A 19622-nucleotide genomic window follows, 5' to 3' on the forward strand; every position below is an offset into this window, starting at 1 on the left:
CGAACATACCCTAACATAGTTCCTCTACACCATTATATTTATTTTAGACTCTGACCCGCTGTATCGTTATTTCCACTAAATAAGTAAATCCATGTTTGAGCCCAGTATCTGTACATGCAGCGTGCTCATCCCTTATTACTTTGACTTGTTAGTAGGCTTTCCAAGTTTGAGGTTGTAATTTTATATCAGAGCAACATTCTGTCCTATTCGCACAACTTACTGTTTGCGGTTACTATGACAACCTACACGTACCTCTTGCAAGTCGCTCTGCTGATGACGTCACAATTATCAGCCTTTCTCCTATACTATAGTATTTAAAGGACCAGTCAACACAGTAGATTTGCATAATCAACAATTGTAAGATAACAAGACAATGCAATAGCACTTAGTCTGAACTTCAAATGAGTAGTAGATTTTTTTTTCCTGACAATTTTAAAAGTTATGTCTTTTTCCACTCCCCCTGTACCATGTGACAGCCATCAGCCGTTCACAAATGCATACACACTTATTCTTGCACATGCTCAGTAGGAACTAGTGACTCAAAAAGTTTAAATATAAATAGACTGTGCACATTTAGTTAATGGAAGGAAATTGGAAAGTTGTTTAAAATGGCATGCTCTTTCTATCTGAATAATGAAAGTTTAATTTCTCCAACATTGGTGTGTCCGGTCCACGGCGTCATCCATAACTTGTGGGAATATTCTCTTCCCCAACAGGAAATGGCAAAGAGCACAGCAAAAGCTGTCTATATAGTCCCTCCTAGGCTCCGCCCACCCCAGTCATTCTCTTTGCCGCTGAACAAGCAGCATCTCCACGGAGATGGTGAAGAGTATGTGGTGTTTAGTTGTAGTTTTTTATTCTACTATCAAGAGTTTGTTATTTTAAAATAGTGCTGGTATGTACTATTTACTCTGAAACAGAAAAAGATGAAGAGTTCTGTTTGTGAGAGGAATATGATTTTAGCAGCAGTAACTAAAATCGTTTGCTGTTTCCACATAGGACTGTTGAGATGAGAACTTCAGTTGGGGGAAACAGTTGGCAGACTTTTCTGCGTAAGGTATGACTAGCCATATTTCTAACAAGACTGTGTAATGCTGGAAGGCTGTCATTTCCCCTCATGGGGACCGGTAAGCCATTTTCTTAGTCTCAAACAGAATAAAGGGCTTAATATGGGCTATAAAACTGGTAGACACTTTTATGGGCTAGATCGATTGCTTTATTTAGGCATTTTATACAGCTTGAGGTTGAAATTCACACTTTGTAAACTTTGGGGAACGTTTTTTTACGTCAGGCACTGGTTTAGACACCTTCCCAGTCAGAAAGGGCCTTCTCTGTAGTAGGCAGAGCCTCATTTTCGCGCCATTACTGCGCAGTTACTTTTGAGAGCAGGACATGCAGCTGCATGTGTGTGGGTCTGAAAGTAGTTGAAAAGGTTCCTAGAAGGCTTCATTTGGTATCGTATATCCCCCTGGGTTTGGTAAAGTCGCAGCAAAGGCTGTAGCTGGGACTGTAGAGGGGTTAAAACTGTAACCGGCTCCGGTTTCCTCATTTTAAGGGTTAAAGGTCTGAAATTTGGGGTGCAATGCTTTAAATACTTTAAGACACTGTGGTGAAAATTTGGTTAAATTTGAACAATTCCTTCATAGTTTTTCACATATTCAGTAATAAAGTGTGCCCTGTTTAAAATTTAAAGAGACAGTAACGGTTTTGTTTTAAAATGGTTTTTGTACTTTATTGACAAGTTTAAGCCTGTTTAACATGTCTGTGCCTTCAGATAAACTATGGTCTGTATGTATGGAAGCCAATGTGTCTCCCCCTTCAAAATTGTGTGATAATTGTGCCATAGCGTCCAAACAAAGTAAGGACAGTACTGCCACAGATAGTAAAGTTGCCCAAGATGATTCATCAGATGAAGGGAGTAGACATAGTTCTACATCATCTCCTTCTGTGTCTACACCAGTTTTGCCCACGCAGGAGACCCCTAGTACTTCTAGCGCGCCAATGCTTGTTACTATGCAACAATTGACGGCAGTAATGGATAACTCCATAGCAAATATTTTATCCAAAATGCCTGCATTTCAGAGAGAGCGCGATTGCTCTGCTTTAAACACTGTAGAGCAGGAGGGCGCTGATGATAATTGCTCTGTCATACCCTCACACCAATCTGAAGTGGCCATGAGGGAGGTTTTGTCAGATGGGGAAATTTCTGATTCAGGTAGAATTTCTCAGCAGGCAGAACCTGATGTTGTGACATTTAAAATTAAATTAGAGCTTCTCCGCGCACTGCTTAAGGAGGTGCTATCTACTCTGGATGATTGTGACAACCTGGTCATTCCAGAAAAATTGTGCAAGATGGACAAGTTCCTAGAGGTTCCGGTGCACCCCGACGCTTTTCCTATAACCAAGCGGGTGGCGGACATAGTGAATAAGGAGTGGGAGAAGCCCGGCATACTTTTTGTCCCCCCTCCTATATTTAAGAAATTATTTCCTATGGTCGACCCCAGAAAGGACTTATGGCAGACAGTCCCTAAGGTCGAGGGGGCAGTTTCTACACTAGCCAAGCGCACTACTATTCCTATCGAGGATAATTGTGCTTTCAAAGATCCTATGGATAAAAAATTGGAGGGTTTGCTTAAAAAGATTTTTGTACAGCAAGGTTACCTCCTGCAACCTATTTCGTGCATTATTCCTGTCACTACAGCAGCGTGGTTCTGGTTCGAGGAACTAGAAAAGTCGCTCAGTAGAGAGACTCTGTATGAGGAGGTTATGGACAGAATTCACGCACTTAAGTTAGCTAATTCCTTTATTTTAGATGCCGCTTTGCAGTTAGCTAGATTAGCGGCGAAAAATTCAGGGTTTGCAATTGTGGCGCGCAGAGCGCTCTGGCTAAAGTCTTGGTCAGCGGATGTATCTTCCAAGACAAAATTGCTTAATATCCCTTTCAAGGGTAAAACCCTTTTTGGGCCAGAATTGAAAGAGATTGTCTCAGACATCACTGGGGGTAAGGGCCACGCCCTTCCACAAGATAGGCCTTTCAAGGCCAAGAATAAGTCTAATTTTCGTTCCTTTCGCAATTTCAGGAACGGACCGGCCTCCAACTCTGCAGCCTCTAGACAAGAGGGTAATGCTTCACAAACCAAACCAGCTTGGAAACCGATGCAAGGCTGGAACAAGGGTAAGCAGGCCAAGAAGCCTGCTGCTGCTACCAAAACAGCATGAAGGAGTAGCCCCCGATCCGGGACCGGATCTAGTAGGGGGCAGACTCTCTCTCTTCGCTCAGGCTTGGGCAAGAGATGTTCAGGATCCCTGGGCACTAGAAATAGTTTCTCAGGGTTATCTTCTAGAATTCAAGGAACTACCCCCAAGGGGAAGGTTCCACATGTCTCACATATCTTCAAACCAAATAAAGAGACAGGCATTCTTACATTGTGTAGAAGACCTGTTAAAAATGGGAGTGATACACCCAGTTCCAACCGTGGAACAAGGAATGGGGTTTTACTCAAATCTGTTTGTAGTTCCCAAAAAAGAGGGAACTTTCAGACCAATTCTGGATTTAAAGATCCTAAACAAATTTCTCAGAGTGCCATCGTTCAAAATGGAAACTATTCGAACGATTTTACCTACAATCCAGGAGGGTCAATTTATGACTACCGTGGATCTAAAGGATGCGTATATACATATTCCTATCCACAAAGATCATCTTCAGTTCCTAAGGTTCGCCTTTCTGGACAAACATTACCAGTTTGTGGCTCTCCCATTCGGGCTAGCCACTGCTCCAAGGATTTTCACAAAGGTGCTCGGGTCCCTTCTAGCGGTTCTAAGACCAAGGGGCATTGCAGTGGCACCTTACTTGGACGACATTCTGATACAAGCGTCGTCTCTTTCAAAGGCAAAGGCTCACACAGACATCGTTCTGGCCTTTCTCAGATCTCACGGATGGAAAGTGAACATAGAAAAAAGTTCCCTGTCTCCGTCGACAAGAGTTCCTTTCTTGGGGACAATAATAGATTCTTTAGAAATGAAGATTTTCCTGACAGATGTCAGAAAGTCAAAACTTCTAAACGCTTGTCAAGTTCTTCACTCTGTTCCACGACCTTCCATAGCTCAGTGCATGGAAGTAGTAGGGTTGATGGTTGCAGCAATGGACATAGTTCCTTTTGCGCAAATTCATCTAAGACCATTACAACTGTGCATGCTGAAACAGTGGAATGGGGACTATACAGACTTGTCTCCAGTGATTCAAGTAGATCAGAAGACCAGAGACTCACTCCGTTGGTGGCTAACCCAGGACCACCTGTCCCAGGGAATGAGCTTCCGCAGACTAGAGTGGGTCATCGTCACGACCAACGCCAGTCTAGTGGGCTGGGGCGCGGTCTGGGACTCCCTGAAAGCTCAGGGGCTATGGTCTCGGGAAGAGTCTCTTCTCCCGATAAACATTCTGGAACTGAGAGCGATATTTAATACTCTCAGGGCTTGGCCTCAACTAGCAAAGGCCAGATTCATAAGATTCCAATCAGACAACATGACGACTGTTGCTTACATCAACCATCAGGGGGGAACAAGGAGTTCCCTGGCGATGAGAGAAGTGACCAAAATCATAAAATGGGCGGAGGATCACTCCTGCCACCTATCTGCGATCCACATCCCAGGAGTGGAAAACTGGGAGGCGGATTATCTGAGTCGTCAGACATTCCATCCGGGGGAGTGGGAACTCCACCCGGAGATATTTGCCGAGTTGACTCAATTATGGGGCATTCCAGACATGGATCTGATGGCGTCTCGTCAGAACTTCAAGGTTCCTTGCTACGGGTCCAGATCCAGGGATCCCAAGGCGACTCTAGTGGATGCATTAGTAACGCCTTGGACCTTCAACCTAGCTTATGCATTTCCACCGTTTCCTCTCATTCCCAGGCTGGTAGCCAGGATCAAGCAGGAGAGGGCCTCGGTGATCTTGATAGCTCCTGCGTGGCCACGCAGGACTTGGTATGCAGACCTGGTGAATATGTCATCGGCTCCACCATGGAAGCTACCTTTTGAGACAGGATCTTCTAGTACAAGGTCCATTCGAACATCCAAATCTAGTTTCCCTCCAGCTGACGGCTTGGAAATTGAACGCTTGATTTTATCTAAGCGTGGGTTTTCAGATTCTGTAATAGATACTCTGGTACAAGCCAGAAAACCTGTAACTAGAAAAATTTACCATAAAATATTGAAAAGATATATCTGTTGGTGTGAATCCAAGGGATTCTCATGGAGTAAGATCAAAATTCCTAGGATCCTTTCCTTTCTCCAAGAAGGTTTGGATAAGGGATTATCAGCGAGTTCTCTAAAAGGACAGATTTCTGCTTTATCTGTCTTGTTACACAAACGTCTGGCAGCTGTGCCTGATGTTCAAGCTTTTGTTCAGGCTTTTGTTCAGGCTTTGGTCAGGATCAAGCCTGTTTACAGACCTTTGACTCCTCCCTGGAGTCTGAATTTAGTTCTTTCAGTTCTTCAAGGGGTTCCGTTTGAACCTCTACATTCCATCGATATCAAGATGTTATCTTGGAAAGTTCTGTGTTTGGTTGCTATTTCTTCTGCTAGAAGAGTTTCTGAGTTATCTGCTTTGCAGTGTAATCCGCCCTATCTGGTGTTCCATTCAGATAAGGTTGTTTTGCGTACTAAACCTGGTTTCCTTCCAAAGGTTGTTTCCAACAAGAATATTAACCAGGAAATAGTTGTGCCTTCTTTGTGTCCGAATCCAGTTTCAAAGAAGGAACGTTTGTTACACAATTTAGATGTAGTTCGTGCTTTAAAGTTCTATTTAGAAGCAACAAAGGATTTCAGACAAACGTCTTCTCTGTTTGTCGTTTATTCTGGCAAGAGGAGAGGTCAAAAAGCTACTGCTACCTCTCTTTCCTTTTGGCTGAAAAGCATCATCCAATTGGCTTACGAGACTGCCGGACGGCAGCCTCCTGAACGCATCACAGCTCACTCTACTAGGGCTGTGGCTTCCACATGGGCCTTCAAGAACGAGGCTTCTGTTGATCAGATATGTAAGGCAGCGACTTGGTCTTCCCTGCACACTTTTGCCAAATTCTACAAATTTGATACTTTTGCTTCTTCGGAGGCTATTTTTGGGAGAAAGATTTTGGAAGCCGTGGTGCCTTATGTTTAGGTAACCTGATTGGCTCCCTCCCTTCATCCGTGTCCTAAAGCTTTGGTATTGGTTCCCACAAGTTATGGATGACGCCGTGCACCGGACACACCAATGTTGGAGAAAACAGAATTTATGCTTACCTGATAAATTACTTTCTCCAACGGTGTGTCCGGTCCACGGCCCGCCCTGTTTTTTTAATCAGGTTTGATGAATTTCTTTCTTTAACTACAGTCACCACAGCACCTTATGGTTTCTCCTGTTTTTTCTCCTGTCCGTCGGTCGAATGACTGGGGTGGGCGGAGCCTAGGAGGGACTATATGGACAGCTTTTGCTGTGCTCTTTGCCATTTCCTGTTGGGGAAGAGAATATTCCCACAAGTTATGGATGACGCCGTGGACCGGACACACCGTTGGAGAAAGTAATTTATCAGGTAAGCATAAATTCTGTTTTTGATTGAGTGTCCCTTTTAGAGCGGACTAGTCACACTACTTTTCACCTCTGGCTCTGAACATATACAGCAAATACAAATAACGGTAAGCCCTAGAATATACCTTTCAAATTGTTTTTACCTCCTACGCTATTTACTCCGTTTTTCTACTTAAGAATTGGTAGTATACAATTACCAACACTTACAATTTAGTCCTGTACTATTATGATTAGCCATATCACTCTGTATATTGTAGATACTTAACATACACTGTTACATTAGGTAAAAACTACTGATAGTGTTGCAGATAATACACTGTAGAAATATTTCACACTGTTTAGCTGCCCAAATATTTTGTACTTTGTACACGTGTGCCTTTTGCTGGTCACCATGTTGGATTATAAATCATTACAATTGTAACATACCACTTTGTTGTATCAATGTGACTGTATTGTTGTACATACAGTCTCTCTACCGTTGTGATAAGCCTTCAAACTACATATATATTGATTAATATACACTCCTTTAAGTACCAGTAATTACTGTTCACATTTCAACAAAACAATAACAATGCATAGATTGGTGTTTGAGTACTTACTACTATGTAATTATAACTTAGTCCTGTACTACATTGAATGTACCGGACAGCTTTGGATGTATTGAAATGAGCTATGTTTGGTTGAGAAACATTTCTGTTTAACTATCTGTATCATTATCCATTTACATATCTATAGATTATATACAGTTTGTCCAACTGATCTATATCAATGCCTTTTGCAAAAACAATAGAACATAATACATATGCTGGTATAAGGGTGAATTTGATTTAAATCAAACTGATTTAATTCACAATTTAAATCACAATTTAAATCACTAGTCAGTAAGGCTTGATTTAAATCATAGTTTTCTACATAAAGACCAATTCTTGCTGGTATAACTTTAATATGCAAGTAGATGAAGATTTTTAGAATAACAACTTTTCATATTAGTTTTTTTATCCCCAGTTTAATAGGTTAATCAATATAATTCATATTTGGACAACTTTTCTGTTGTACTTAGGAAGGAGAAAAATAGTCATTACCTTAATGATAACAATTTAAATAGATTTATTCAACTGAAACAATAACATTACAGCCTATGTTATTTGCTTAAACAAACATCCATGTTTGTTAACTAATTTGGCTAAACAAAATATATATATTTTAAGAAACTTAGACTGTCAGTCCAACCTACACATGAAAAACTTAAATACTGTCCTCTGTAGCTCACTCGTCATCTTCAGCTTCTTCTTTGTTCATAATCTGGAAAAGAAAAACAAGCTTTCCTGCTTTATCGGGTCCCAAACGATTTCTCAATTTAGAATGAATGAGTCCAAAGGAAGAGAATATTCTTTCAACGCCTGCAGAAGAAGCTACTGCTGTTAAAAGTGAAATCATTACTTGAACAGTCTCTAAATCCAAGTGCTTAAGTGACTTCCACCAGTTCACTGGTGTGACTTTCTTTAAAATATCTTTAGCAAACATATATTTCTTGAATGGTTCCCCCTTAGCTTTGAAGTTTATTATAGTTGGCATTACAGATGGATGATTGCTGGATACCCATGTCATAGCTAACTCCTCTTCCTCAGCACATAAGTTTTGACCCTGATACTGGATATTGACAATATTTGCCAAAAAATGAGCTGGAGACGGTGCTTGTCCCAAATCCGATTTAAATCCAAAAAATCCGATTTAAATCAAATTTTTTTTTATTTTTTTAAAAAAAATCATTGATTTTTATCCACCCTGGCTTGTATACATATTCATTTTATTTTATGTGGTTGTAACCCTTTGGATGCCTAACATTTAGGGGTATTATTTAAGATTTTATTTATGTATCTTTTCTATTAGAAACAGTCTTGACAAAGGTCACTGTGAGGACCGAAACATTGACTGAACCTTCTTTGGTGAAATATTAATAAAAATAAAGTCCAATATTTTGTGAAACTATTAAGTCCTGTGAGTGCCTCTTCTTTCTTTGAAGTTTCTACCTATACACCATAGAGAGCACCCATGAAGTTCACGACTACAGTGAGTGGTTGGAACACAGAATTACACAGTGTGTGTATCAATCTCAAAGTGGTTAATTTCCCTTTTAAGAAACATCAATTCATACAAAAACAAATCTAATATCTCCACTTTACTATTCTTTAATTTGAAGCTTAACGTGATGGTAAATCCAAGTGTTGGAAAATCCTACCGTTTTTTTTTAATAACTAAAAATATACTGTAGTTTTAGTTATCACTTATTAAAAAAAGGGTGCTTAATTCACACCGTCTGTGCTGCGGAAGCTTGCTAAAGTCAGAGCCACTGGCACAGCGCTCTTCTCTCAATGAGGTGACATTTCCACCTCTTAACCAATAGCTGTGTTAGTTACCTGACTGACTAACCTGTTCTGTATGCTAGCACCGCTATTGGTTTACAAGTGGAAACATCACCTCATTGGTAAAGAGCGATGTGTCGTGTGCGGCCGAGGGCTCTGACTTTAACGAGCTGCCGTGGCACACACGGGAGAGTTTAGCACCCTTTTTTAATAAGTGATAACTGAAACTTCAGTTTATTTTCAGTGATGGTAAATCCTAGCGTTTTTAAACGCTCGAGTTTACCATCACTTTAAAGGTATAGAAAGGTAAACACTGAAATGTGCATGGGGGCATTTCAGTTTTAAATAGAAGCATTTTTGCAACATCCTTCCATTTGCATATGCTTCTAGTAAAAGTTATTACTGTTTTCAGTAGCATATGCACATATGCCGTGAAGGCCCCTGCACCAGTATTCAAACTCTATACATTCTCAGAGAGTCAGCAGCGTCTTGCATGATACAAATATATAGACACAATACACACCATTGCCAGCTCTCTGCGCTTGAATACAGGTGCATGTGCCCTCATAGCATATGTGCGTATGCCACTGAGAAACAGTAGTAACTTTTACCAGAAGCATTTTTGCTAAAGGAAATCTATTACTAAAATTCTTCTATTTCAAATTGAAATGCAAACATGCACAATTAATTTTGACCTATCCCTTTTAATAGCTTTAGGCTTTAAAGGAACATGAAACTGACAACTAAACTTTTATGGTTCAGATAGAGCATGCAGTTTTAAGAGACTTTTCAATTACTGCTGTTATAACATTTACTTCATTTTTTTGGCAACTTTTTTGAAAAACATACCTAGGTAGGCTCAGAAGCAACAGTGCACTACTGGGAGCTAGCTATTGGAGACTAAACACATACGCCTTTGGTCACTGGCTCAGCAGCTGTGTTCAGCTAGGTAGCCGTAGTGCATTGCTGCCCTGGAGCTGACTTTATTTTATTATTGCAGTATTTCTTGCATGTAACACAGAGCATTTACATTTGTTTCATTCTCACCTTTTTTCCAGAGCCTATTATTAAACCAGTGAAGGCAAAAAAATTCTCTATGATGGAGCAGGGTCTTCCTGCCACTGTGTATAAGATGGAGTGAGTATCTAAGCTTGTGTTCTTGCCTTAATGTTGGTTTCCTATGTGTGTCTCACACTTTCTCTCACCTCCACAGCTTTTTAGCAGATCTCATGGATAATCCTGAGCTCATTCGGAATGTGACACTTTGTGGCCACCTACACCATGGAAAGGTTAGATCTTGACATTGACTGCAGCACTTGGCATTACATTTTTATTTACATTATTTTTAAAAAGGTTTCATAGCAAAATTAAAGATAAATTAAACTTCTTAAAATGTATAATATAAAACATGCAAATATTAAAAGTTAAGAAATAGCCCTGCTTCTCTCGTAGTTTAGTTTGTAACTACATGTTTTGGTTATGTATTTTATGTTTCTACTTAATAATTTTATAACATCAAGCTACTGTTGGGTATTATTTAAAGGGATACTGAACCCAAATTGTTTCTTTCATGATTCAGATAGAGCAAGCAATTTTAAGCAACTTTCTAATTTACTCCTATTAATTTTTCTTTGTTCTCTTGCTATCTTTATTTGAAAAAGAAGGCATCTAAGCTAAGGTGCCAGACACTTTTTGGTTTAGGACCCCGGACAGCACTTGTTTATTGGTGGGTGAATTTATACACCAATCAGCAAGAACAACCCAAAAATGTGCCGGCTTCTAAAGTTACATTCTTGCTTTTAAAATAAGGATACCAAGAGAATGAAAAAAATTGATAATAGGAGTAAATTAGAAAGTTGTTTAAAATTGCATGCTCTATCTGAATCCCGAAAGAAAAAATGTGGGTTCAGTGTCCCTTTAAGTATCTATCAAATCATGTGAGTCTGTATAAATTGTGTTAATAGATACATTTTGACTATTTCTTTCTCTAACAGACCTGCTTTGTTGACTGTTTAATTGAACAAACACACCCAGAAATTCGCAAACGTCATGACCAGGATGTAAGTATAGGCAATTCCATAGCATGTCATAGGTAGCTTATTATATATATTTAATATTTTATTTTAATATTTTGCTAGGCAACTGTTTGTAAAGAAGTTATTGAGCACCTTTCAATATAATATATTTAAAGTGGTGTGTCTTTATAAACATATTTGTATATAAATACCTCTTATTCGTGGTACAGGTCTGTAGAGGGGGGAATCAGTATTTACTTCTCATTATTTTCTAAATTATATAAAGGAGTCAAGTTTTGGGAGATTTATTCCAGAGTTTTAAACATAAAATCACAAGGATTTCAAGATCATGTAGCGCAATGCGTTTCAATGATACATTTTGTCTTTTTCAAGAGCAAAATAAAAATGTTTCATAAAAGAGCTGTATCACATATCAATTGTGCTTCCATTTTATATCCTAGTTCCTGGCTATCGACTCTCCAGTCTCTAATTGGAGTCTGGGGAGAAGATTTGCATAGTCTCTGGAAACTTTCTTTTACAAACTAAAGTTGTCTTAATACATTTTTTTTTCTCCCTAGAAAATAGTAACATTCATAAAAATCCTAATACTCAATCTAAATTTATAACAATTAATTGATTAAAAAAAATCTATCTCAAAAACTCTTTTCTTTCTAATGACACGGTGAGTCCACGGATCATCTAATTACAATTGGGAATATCACTCCTGCCCAGCAGGAGGCGGCAAAGAGCACCACAGCAAAGCTGTTAAATGTCACCTCCCTTTCCTCCAACCCCAGTCATTATCTTTGCTTACGTTACAGCAAGAACGGGGTAAAGTTTAGGTGTTAGAAAGAAGATTCTTCAAGCAAGATTTTATTATTTTTAAGTAGTACAAGATTGTGCTGCTTTGTCCTAGGGTGTAGCCGTAGTCCATATCATTCTCTTCAGTAGAGCAGTGGTGGCTTTCAAGCAATGGGAACTTGTGGGGTATAATCGTCACTGCGCCTCCCATGTTTTTAATGCTGCCCTAAATTCAAAAGCCTGTGTTAGATTACTCAGTCTTTGCGTTTTTTCCACAGGTCCATGTGAGGGAACATGCCTCTCAAACCTAGTGAGCTGCCTTGCTGCCGGGCAGATTTCTAAAGGTAAGTGTTAACTTCAATTGACAGAAAATAGAAGTTGAGTCCGGTTCATCTAGCATAATATTCACTCCGGTGTTCTGAGTTTTTTTTGTAATACCTTATTATTTTGTTGCAGAAAAATAAAGCAGTTTCATTTTAAAATTTAAAGGAACAGTAACGTTTTTTTTGTGGGGTATTTTCTAAATAAAATATCAGTTTATCTATTTATTCTGTTTATTGGGGAATAAAGATGGACAAAGAGGCCCTGCAAGATGTTACATGTTCTTTATGTTTTGATGCTAATGTGGAACCACCAATCCCTTTCTGTTCCTCATGTATTGAGAGAACTTTACAGTTCAGGGATAGAATTTTTTATGAGCCGACATTGTCTAGGGCTGATGCTGTTCAGGAGTCTTCTGACAATGTACAAGATATGACGCAGCTTTCTCCTCAAATGTCCCAAAATGTATCGTCCACACATCCAGTGCCCTGCGTTTCCTCTCTTACTCCACCTGGAGTTACGTTGCAAGACATCGCTTCCCTCATGTCCTCTGCGGTTGTCTGCTTTTCCCATGCTGCAGGGAAAGCGCAAGAGGGAATGTAAACAATCAGTAGGTAAGGTTGCTGACACCGTAGTGGCTATTCCGAATGCCCCCTCCCAAAAATCTGAGGAGGAAGATATTTCGGTAGCATCTGAGGGTGAAATCTCAGACTGTAATTCCTTCTGCTGATACTGAAGTTGTATCCTTCAGGTTTAAGCTAGAACACCTCCGTTTGTTACTTAAGGAGGTTTTGGCTACCCTGGACGACTCTGACACTACTGTCGTAGTCAATCCTAAGAAGTCTAGTTAACTAAACAAATATTTTGATGTACCTTCCATGGTGGAGGTTTTTCCTGTACCAGATCGAGCTACAGAGATTATTGCTAGGGAATGGGAGAGACCGGGTATCCCTTTTTCTCCATTCCCTATATTTAAGAAGATGTTTCCTATAGCAGACTCTATCAAGGAGTCTGGGCAGATGGTACCCAAGGTGGAAGGGGCAATTTCCACGCTAGCTAAGAGGACCATTATTCCCATAGAGGATAGTTGTTCCTTTAAAGATTCTATGGACAAGAAATTAGAGGGGTTACTCAAGAAAATGTATATACACCAGGGTTTACAATGGCAACCTGTGGTGTGTGTTGCTATGCGGCAGCATACTGGTTTGATGCGTTGTCTAATTCTATTCGGACAGACACTCCCCTTGAAGAGATCCAGGATAGGATCAAGGCTCTTACGTTGGCCAATTCCTTTATTACAGATGCTTCCTTACAGGTTATTAAACTGGGAGCAAAGATTTCTGGATTTTGTTGTGCTGGCCCGCAGAGCTTTATGGTTAAAATCTTGGTCTGCGGATGTGTCATCCAAGTCTAAGCTTTTGGCGATCCCTTACAAGGGAAAGACCTTCTTTGGGCCAGGATTGACGGAAATCATTTCTGACATTATGGGAGGAAAAGGCCATTTCCTCCCTCAGAATAAGAGGAATAAGCAGAAGGGACGTCAGAGCAATTTTCTTTCCTTTCGAAACTTCAGCAGTAAACCTTCCTCTCCTTCTTCCAAGCAGGAACAGTCCAAGCCTTCCTGGAGGCCCAACCAATCTTGGAACAAGGGAAAACAATCCAAGAAGCCCGCTATTGACTCAAAAGCAGCTTGAAGGGCCTGCCCCCGATCCGAGACCAGATCTTGTGTGGGGGCAGACTTTCCTTCTTCGCTCAGGCTTGGGTTCTGGATGTTCAGGATCCCTTGGCGGTGGACAAGCTAGAGTTCAAGACCTTTCCTCCCAGGGGCAGGTTTCTGCTTTCAAGATTATCTGTAGACCAGATAAAGAGAGGCGTTCTTACTCTGTGTTCGGGACCTTTCCGACCTGGGAGTGATAGTTCCTGTTCCAATGCAGGAACAGGGTCTGGGATTCTACTCCAATCAGTTCGTGGTTCCCGAAAAAGAGGAAACCTTCAGACTTTTTTCAGAATTTTTTCAAAGGTTATGGGATCCCTGTTGGCGGTGCTCGGATTGCGGGGCATTGCATCGACGCCTTATCTGGACGACATTCTGGTTCAGGCACTATCCTTTCAACAAGAAAAATCTCACACGGAAATGTTGTTATCCTTCCTGCGATCTCACGGATGGAAGGTGTATTTGGAAAAGAGTTCCTTAGTTCCAACTACAAGGGTAGTTTTCTTGGGAACCATAATAGATTCCTTATCAATGAAAATATTTCTGACAGAAGTCACAAATTAAAGTTTTTCGATTCTTGTATAGCATTTCAGTCCTCTCCTCGGCCATCAGTGGCTCAATGTATGGAGGTAATCGGTCTGATGGTAGCGGCTATGGACATCATCCCATTTGCCCGTGTCCACCTCAGACCTCTGCAGTTATGCATGCTCAGGCAGTGGAACGGAGATTATGCGGATTTGTCTCCACAATTACATCTGGAGCAGGAGACAAGGGATTCCCTTCTTTGGTGGTTGTCTCAGGATAATCTATACCAGGGAACCTGCTTCTGCAGACCCACCTGGGTGATTGTGACAACGGACAACGCAGCCTACTGGGATGGGGAGCAGTCTGGGGTTCTCTAAAGGCTCAGGGGACATGGACTCGGTCGGAGTCTGTTCTACCCATAAACATTCTGGAGCTGAGAGCAATCTACTATGCTCTTCTGGCCTGGCCTCAGTTAGCCTCGGCCCGGTTTATCAGGTTCCAGTCAGACAACATAACTTCAGTGGCTTACATTAACCATCAGGGGGAACTCGGAGTTCCTTGGCCATGACAGAGGTAGCCAAGATAATTCAGTGGGCGGAGACCCACAACTGCTGTCTGTCGGCAATCCACATCCGAGGAGTGGACAACTGGGAGACGGATTTTCTGAGCAGACAGACCTTTCACCCGGGGAAGTGGGAACTCCATCCGGATGTTTTTTCCAGCTTGATTCTCAAATGGGGTCAGCCGGAACTGGATCTCATGGCATCTCAGCAGAATGCCAAGCTCCCGAGGTACGGGTCAAGGTCAAGGGACCCTCAGGCTATACTGATAGACGCTCTAGCGGTACCTTGGAATTTCAGTCTCGCATACCTATTTTCCCTGTTTGCTCTTCTACCTCGGGTCATTGCTTGAATCAAACAGGAGAGGGCAGGATTTGGCGTGGCCTCGCAAGATTTGGTATGCAGACCTGGTGGAGATGTCATCTCTTCCACCTTGGAGACTTCCGTTGAGAAGGGACCTTCTACTTCAAGGGCCCTTCATCCAAATCTAGTTTCTCTGAAGCTGACTACTTGGAGATTGAACGCTTAATTTTATCTAAGCGTGGATTTTCAGAATCAGTCATTGAGACCATGATTTAGGCTCGTAAGCCTGTGACTAGAAAGATTTATCATAAGATATGGAGTAAATATCTGTATTGGTGTGAAACCAAAGGCTACTCTTGGAGTAGAGTTTGGATTCCTAGAATTCTGTCTTTTCTCCAAGAAGGTTTGGAGAAGTGTTTATCGACAAGTTTCCTAAAGGGTCAAATATCTGCCTTGTCTATTTTGTTACATAAACATCTGGCGGACGTTCCAGACGTACAATTGTTTTGTCAGGCCTTGGTCAGGATCAGGCCTGTGTTTAAGCCGGTTACTCCTCCCTGGAGTCTTAACCTACTTCTTAAAGTTCTTGAACAAGCTCCGTTTGAGCCTATGCATTCCTTGGATATTAAGTTGTTATCTTGGAAAGTTTTGTTTCTTGTTGCTATTTCATCTGCTCGTAGAGTTTCAGAGCTCTCAGCATTACAGTATGCATCTCCTTAACTTATTTTTCATTCGGATAAGGTAGTTTTGCATACTAAGTTATGGTTTCTCCCTAAAGTGGTTTCAGATTGGAACATTAATCAGGAGATTGTTGTTCCTTCCTTGTGTCCTAAACCACCTTCTCAGAAGGAACGTCTGCTACACAATCTAGACGTAGAGCATGCATTGAAATTCTATTTACAGGCGACTAAGGATTTTCGTCAGTCTTCTGCTCTGTTTGTGGTCTTCTCTGGGAAACGTAAGGGGCAGAAAGCTACGGCTACTTCTCTCTCTTTGTGGCTGAAGAGTATCATTCGCTTTGTCTATGAGACTGCTGGACAGCAGCCTCCTGAAAGAGTTACAGCTCATTCTAAGAGGGCTGTTTCCTCTTCCTGGGCATTCAAAAATTAAGCTTCTGTGGAACAGATTTGCAAGGCTTCAACTTGGTCCTCTTTTCACACTTTTTCAAATTTCTATAAATTTGATACCTTTGCCTCGGCAGAGGCCTCTTTTGGGAGAAAGGTTCTTCAAGCAGTGGTACCTTCCGTTTAGGTTCCCTGTCTTGTGCCTCCCTTATGATCTGTGTACTCTAGCTTGGGTATTGATTCCCAATAGTAATTAGATGATCCGTGGACTCACCGTGTCATTAGAAAGAAATCGAAATTTATGCTTACCTGATAAATGTATTTCTTTCTTGACACGATGAGTCTACGGCCCGCCCTGTTTTCTTAAGGACAGGTTTTGTGGGTATGTTATAAACTTCAGACACCTCTGCACCTTGTTACTTCCTTTCTCTCCTTTGCTTCGGTCGAATGACTGGGGTTGGAGGGAAGGGAGGTGATATTTAACAGCTTTGCTGTGGTGCTCTTTGCCGCCTCCTGCTGGGCAGGAGTGATATTCCCAATAGTAATTAGATGATCCGTGGACTCGCCGTGTCAAGAAATAAATACATTTATCAAGTAAGCATAAATTTCGTTTTTCCTAGGTTGAAAATGTATTATCCAATCATGTATATACACTTAATTTAAAAGAACCAATCCTAAATTAAAGAAATAATAATAAAATTCACAATTTCAATTCTCAATTGAGCAGTCCTTACAAAAATCAGGTTCACCTCAAAGTCACATGTGGCTACTAGCGACCTGCCGTAATGTCTTAATTCCAGCATATGGAATATAGTTCCCATTCAAATATTTCAAAGTGTTAAAATCCTCAATCAGGTCTGCTTATATTTTAATCAATAGAATAACATGGTAAAAGAATAAAAAGCAGTTTTAAGAGTAAATTTAACCAATAAAGGGCTAGATTACAAGTGAGGTGCTAGCATTATCGCAATCTTTTGCACCCCCTTTCTATTGCGCTTGTATTACAAGATGAGCGAAGAAAAAAAAAAAAAGTAGCACAAATCACTTCAAAAATATATTACACTTATATTAACCCCTTAGTGACCAGACCAGTTTTCAATTTTCTTACTGTTAAGGACCAGGACTATTTTTATTTTTCTACAGTGTTTGTGTTTAGCTGTAATTTTCCTCTTACTCATTTACTGTACCCACACATATTATATACAGTTTTTCTCGCTATTAAATGGACTTTCTAAAGATACCATTATTTTCATCATATCTTATAATTTACTATTTAAAAAAATTTAAAATATGATGAAAAAATGGGAATAAAAATAGTTTGTCCAACATTGGTGTGTCCGGTCCACGGCGTCATCCTTACTTGTGGGATATTCTCTTCCCCAACAGGAAATGGCAAAGAGTCCCAGCAAAGCTGGTCACATGATCCCTCCTAGGCTCCGCCCACCCCAGTCATTCTCTTTGCCGTTGCAAAGCCATCTGGTGGCTTAGTGGTAAAACAACAGGCTGGGAGGGGGCCTTTCTAGTTATAGACAGAGCCTCATTCTGGGACTGTATAGGGGTTAAATGTAAAAACGGCTCCGGTTCCGTTAATTTAAGGGTTAAAGCTCTGAAATTTGGTGTGCAATACTTTTAATGTGGTGAAATTTTGGTGAATTTTGAACAATTGCTTCATACTTTTTCACATATTCAGTAATAAAGTGTTTTCAGTTTGAAATTTAAAGTGACAGTAACGGTTTTATTTTAAAACGTTTTTTGTGCTTTGTTGACAAGTTTAAGCCTGTTTAACATGTCTGTACCATCAGATAAGCTATGTTCTATATGTATGAAAGCCAATGTGTCTCCCCATTTAAATTTATGTGATAATTGTGCCATAGTGTCCAAACAAAGTAAGGACAGTAATGCAACAGATAATGATATTGCCCAAGATGATTCCTCAAATGAGGGGAGTAAACATGATACTACATCATCCCCTACTGTGTCTACACCAGTTATGCCCACACAGGAGGCCCCTAGTACATCTAGTGCGCCAATACTTATTACCATGCAACAATTAACGGCTGTAATGGATAACTCCATAGCAAATCTTTTATCCAAAATGCCTACTTATCAGAGAAAGCGCGATTGCTCTGTTTTAAACACTGAAGAGCAAGAGGACGCTGATGATAACTGTTCTGACATACCCTCACACCAATCTCAAGGGGCCATGAGGGAGGTTTTGTCTGATGGAGAAATTTCAGATTCAGGAAAAATTTCTCATCAAGCTGAACCTGATGTTGTGACATTTAAATTTAAATTAGAACATCTCCGCGCACTGCTTAAGGAGGTGTTATCTACTCTGGATGATTGTGACAATTTGGTCATTCCAGAGAAATTATGTAAGATGGACAAGTTCCTAGAGGTTCCGGTGCCCCCCGACGCTTTTCCTATACCCAAGCGGGTGGCGGACATAGTAAATAAAGAGTGGGAAAGGCCCGGCATACCTTTTGTTCCCCCCCCCCTATATTTAAGAAATGATTTCCTATAGTCGACCCCAGAAAGGACTTATGGCAGACAGTCCCCAAGGTCGAGGGGGCGGTTTCTACTCTAAACAAACGCACTACTATTCCTATCGAAGATAGTTGTGCTTTTAAAGATCCTATGGATAAGAAATTAGAGGGTTTGCTTAAAAAGATTTTTGTACAGCAAGGTTACCTTCTACAACCAATTTCATGCATTGTTCCTGTCACTACGGCAGCGTGTTTCTGGTTCGAGGAACTAGAAAAATCGCTCAGTAAAGAATCTTCGTATGAGGAGGTTATGGACAGAGTTCAAGCACTTAAATTGGCTAACTCTTTTGTTTTAGATGCCGATTTGCAATTAGCTAGATTAGCGGCGAAAAATTCAGGGTTTGCTGTCGTGGCGCGCAGAGTGCTTTGGCTAAAGTCTTGGTCAGCGGATGTGTCTTCCAAGACAAAATTGCTTAACATTCCTTTCAAAGGTAAAACATTATTTGGACCTGATTTGAAAGAGATTATTTCAGACATCACTGGGGGAAAGGGCCACGCCCTCCCACAGGATATGTCTTTTAAGGCTAATAATAAGCCTAATTTTCGTCCCTTTCGCAGAAACGGACCAGTCTCTAATTCTGTATCCTCTAAGCAAGAGGGTAATACTTCACAACCCAAACCAGCCTGGAAACCAATGCAAGGCTGGAACAAGGGTAAGCAGGCCAAGAAGCCTACCACTGCTACCAAAACAGCATGAAGGGATAGCCCCCGATCCGGGACCGGATCTAGTGGGGGGCAGACTTTCTCTCTTTGCTCAGGCTTGGGCAAGAGATGTTCAGGATCCTTGGGCGCTAGAAATAGTTTCTCAAGGTTATCTCCTGGAATTCAAGGAACTACCCCCAAGG

The 19622-nt window shown here is 40.8% G+C and overlaps 1 protein-coding gene across 2 annotated transcripts in view; it reads left to right on the top strand.

Moving 5' to 3' along the window:
• The window catches only part of EFTUD2 (elongation factor Tu GTP binding domain containing 2), an 84398-nt gene that overhangs the window by 10504 nt on the left and 54272 nt on the right, over positions 1-19622 (top strand). For both annotated transcript variants that reach the window (XM_053699914.1, XM_053699922.1), the window contains exons 4-6: positions 9987-10065; positions 10142-10217; positions 10923-10988. In XM_053699914.1, coding sequence (XP_053555889.1) covers positions 9987-10065; positions 10142-10217; positions 10923-10988 — 221 coding nt within the window. The remainder of the gene's footprint in view (positions 1-9986; positions 10066-10141; positions 10218-10922; positions 10989-19622) is intronic.

The sequence above is a fragment of the Bombina bombina genome, chromosome 1 (genome assembly GCF_027579735.1).
Source record: "Bombina bombina isolate aBomBom1 chromosome 1, aBomBom1.pri, whole genome shotgun sequence".
Classification (NCBI taxonomy): Eukaryota; Metazoa; Chordata; class Amphibia; order Anura; family Bombinatoridae; genus Bombina; species Bombina bombina.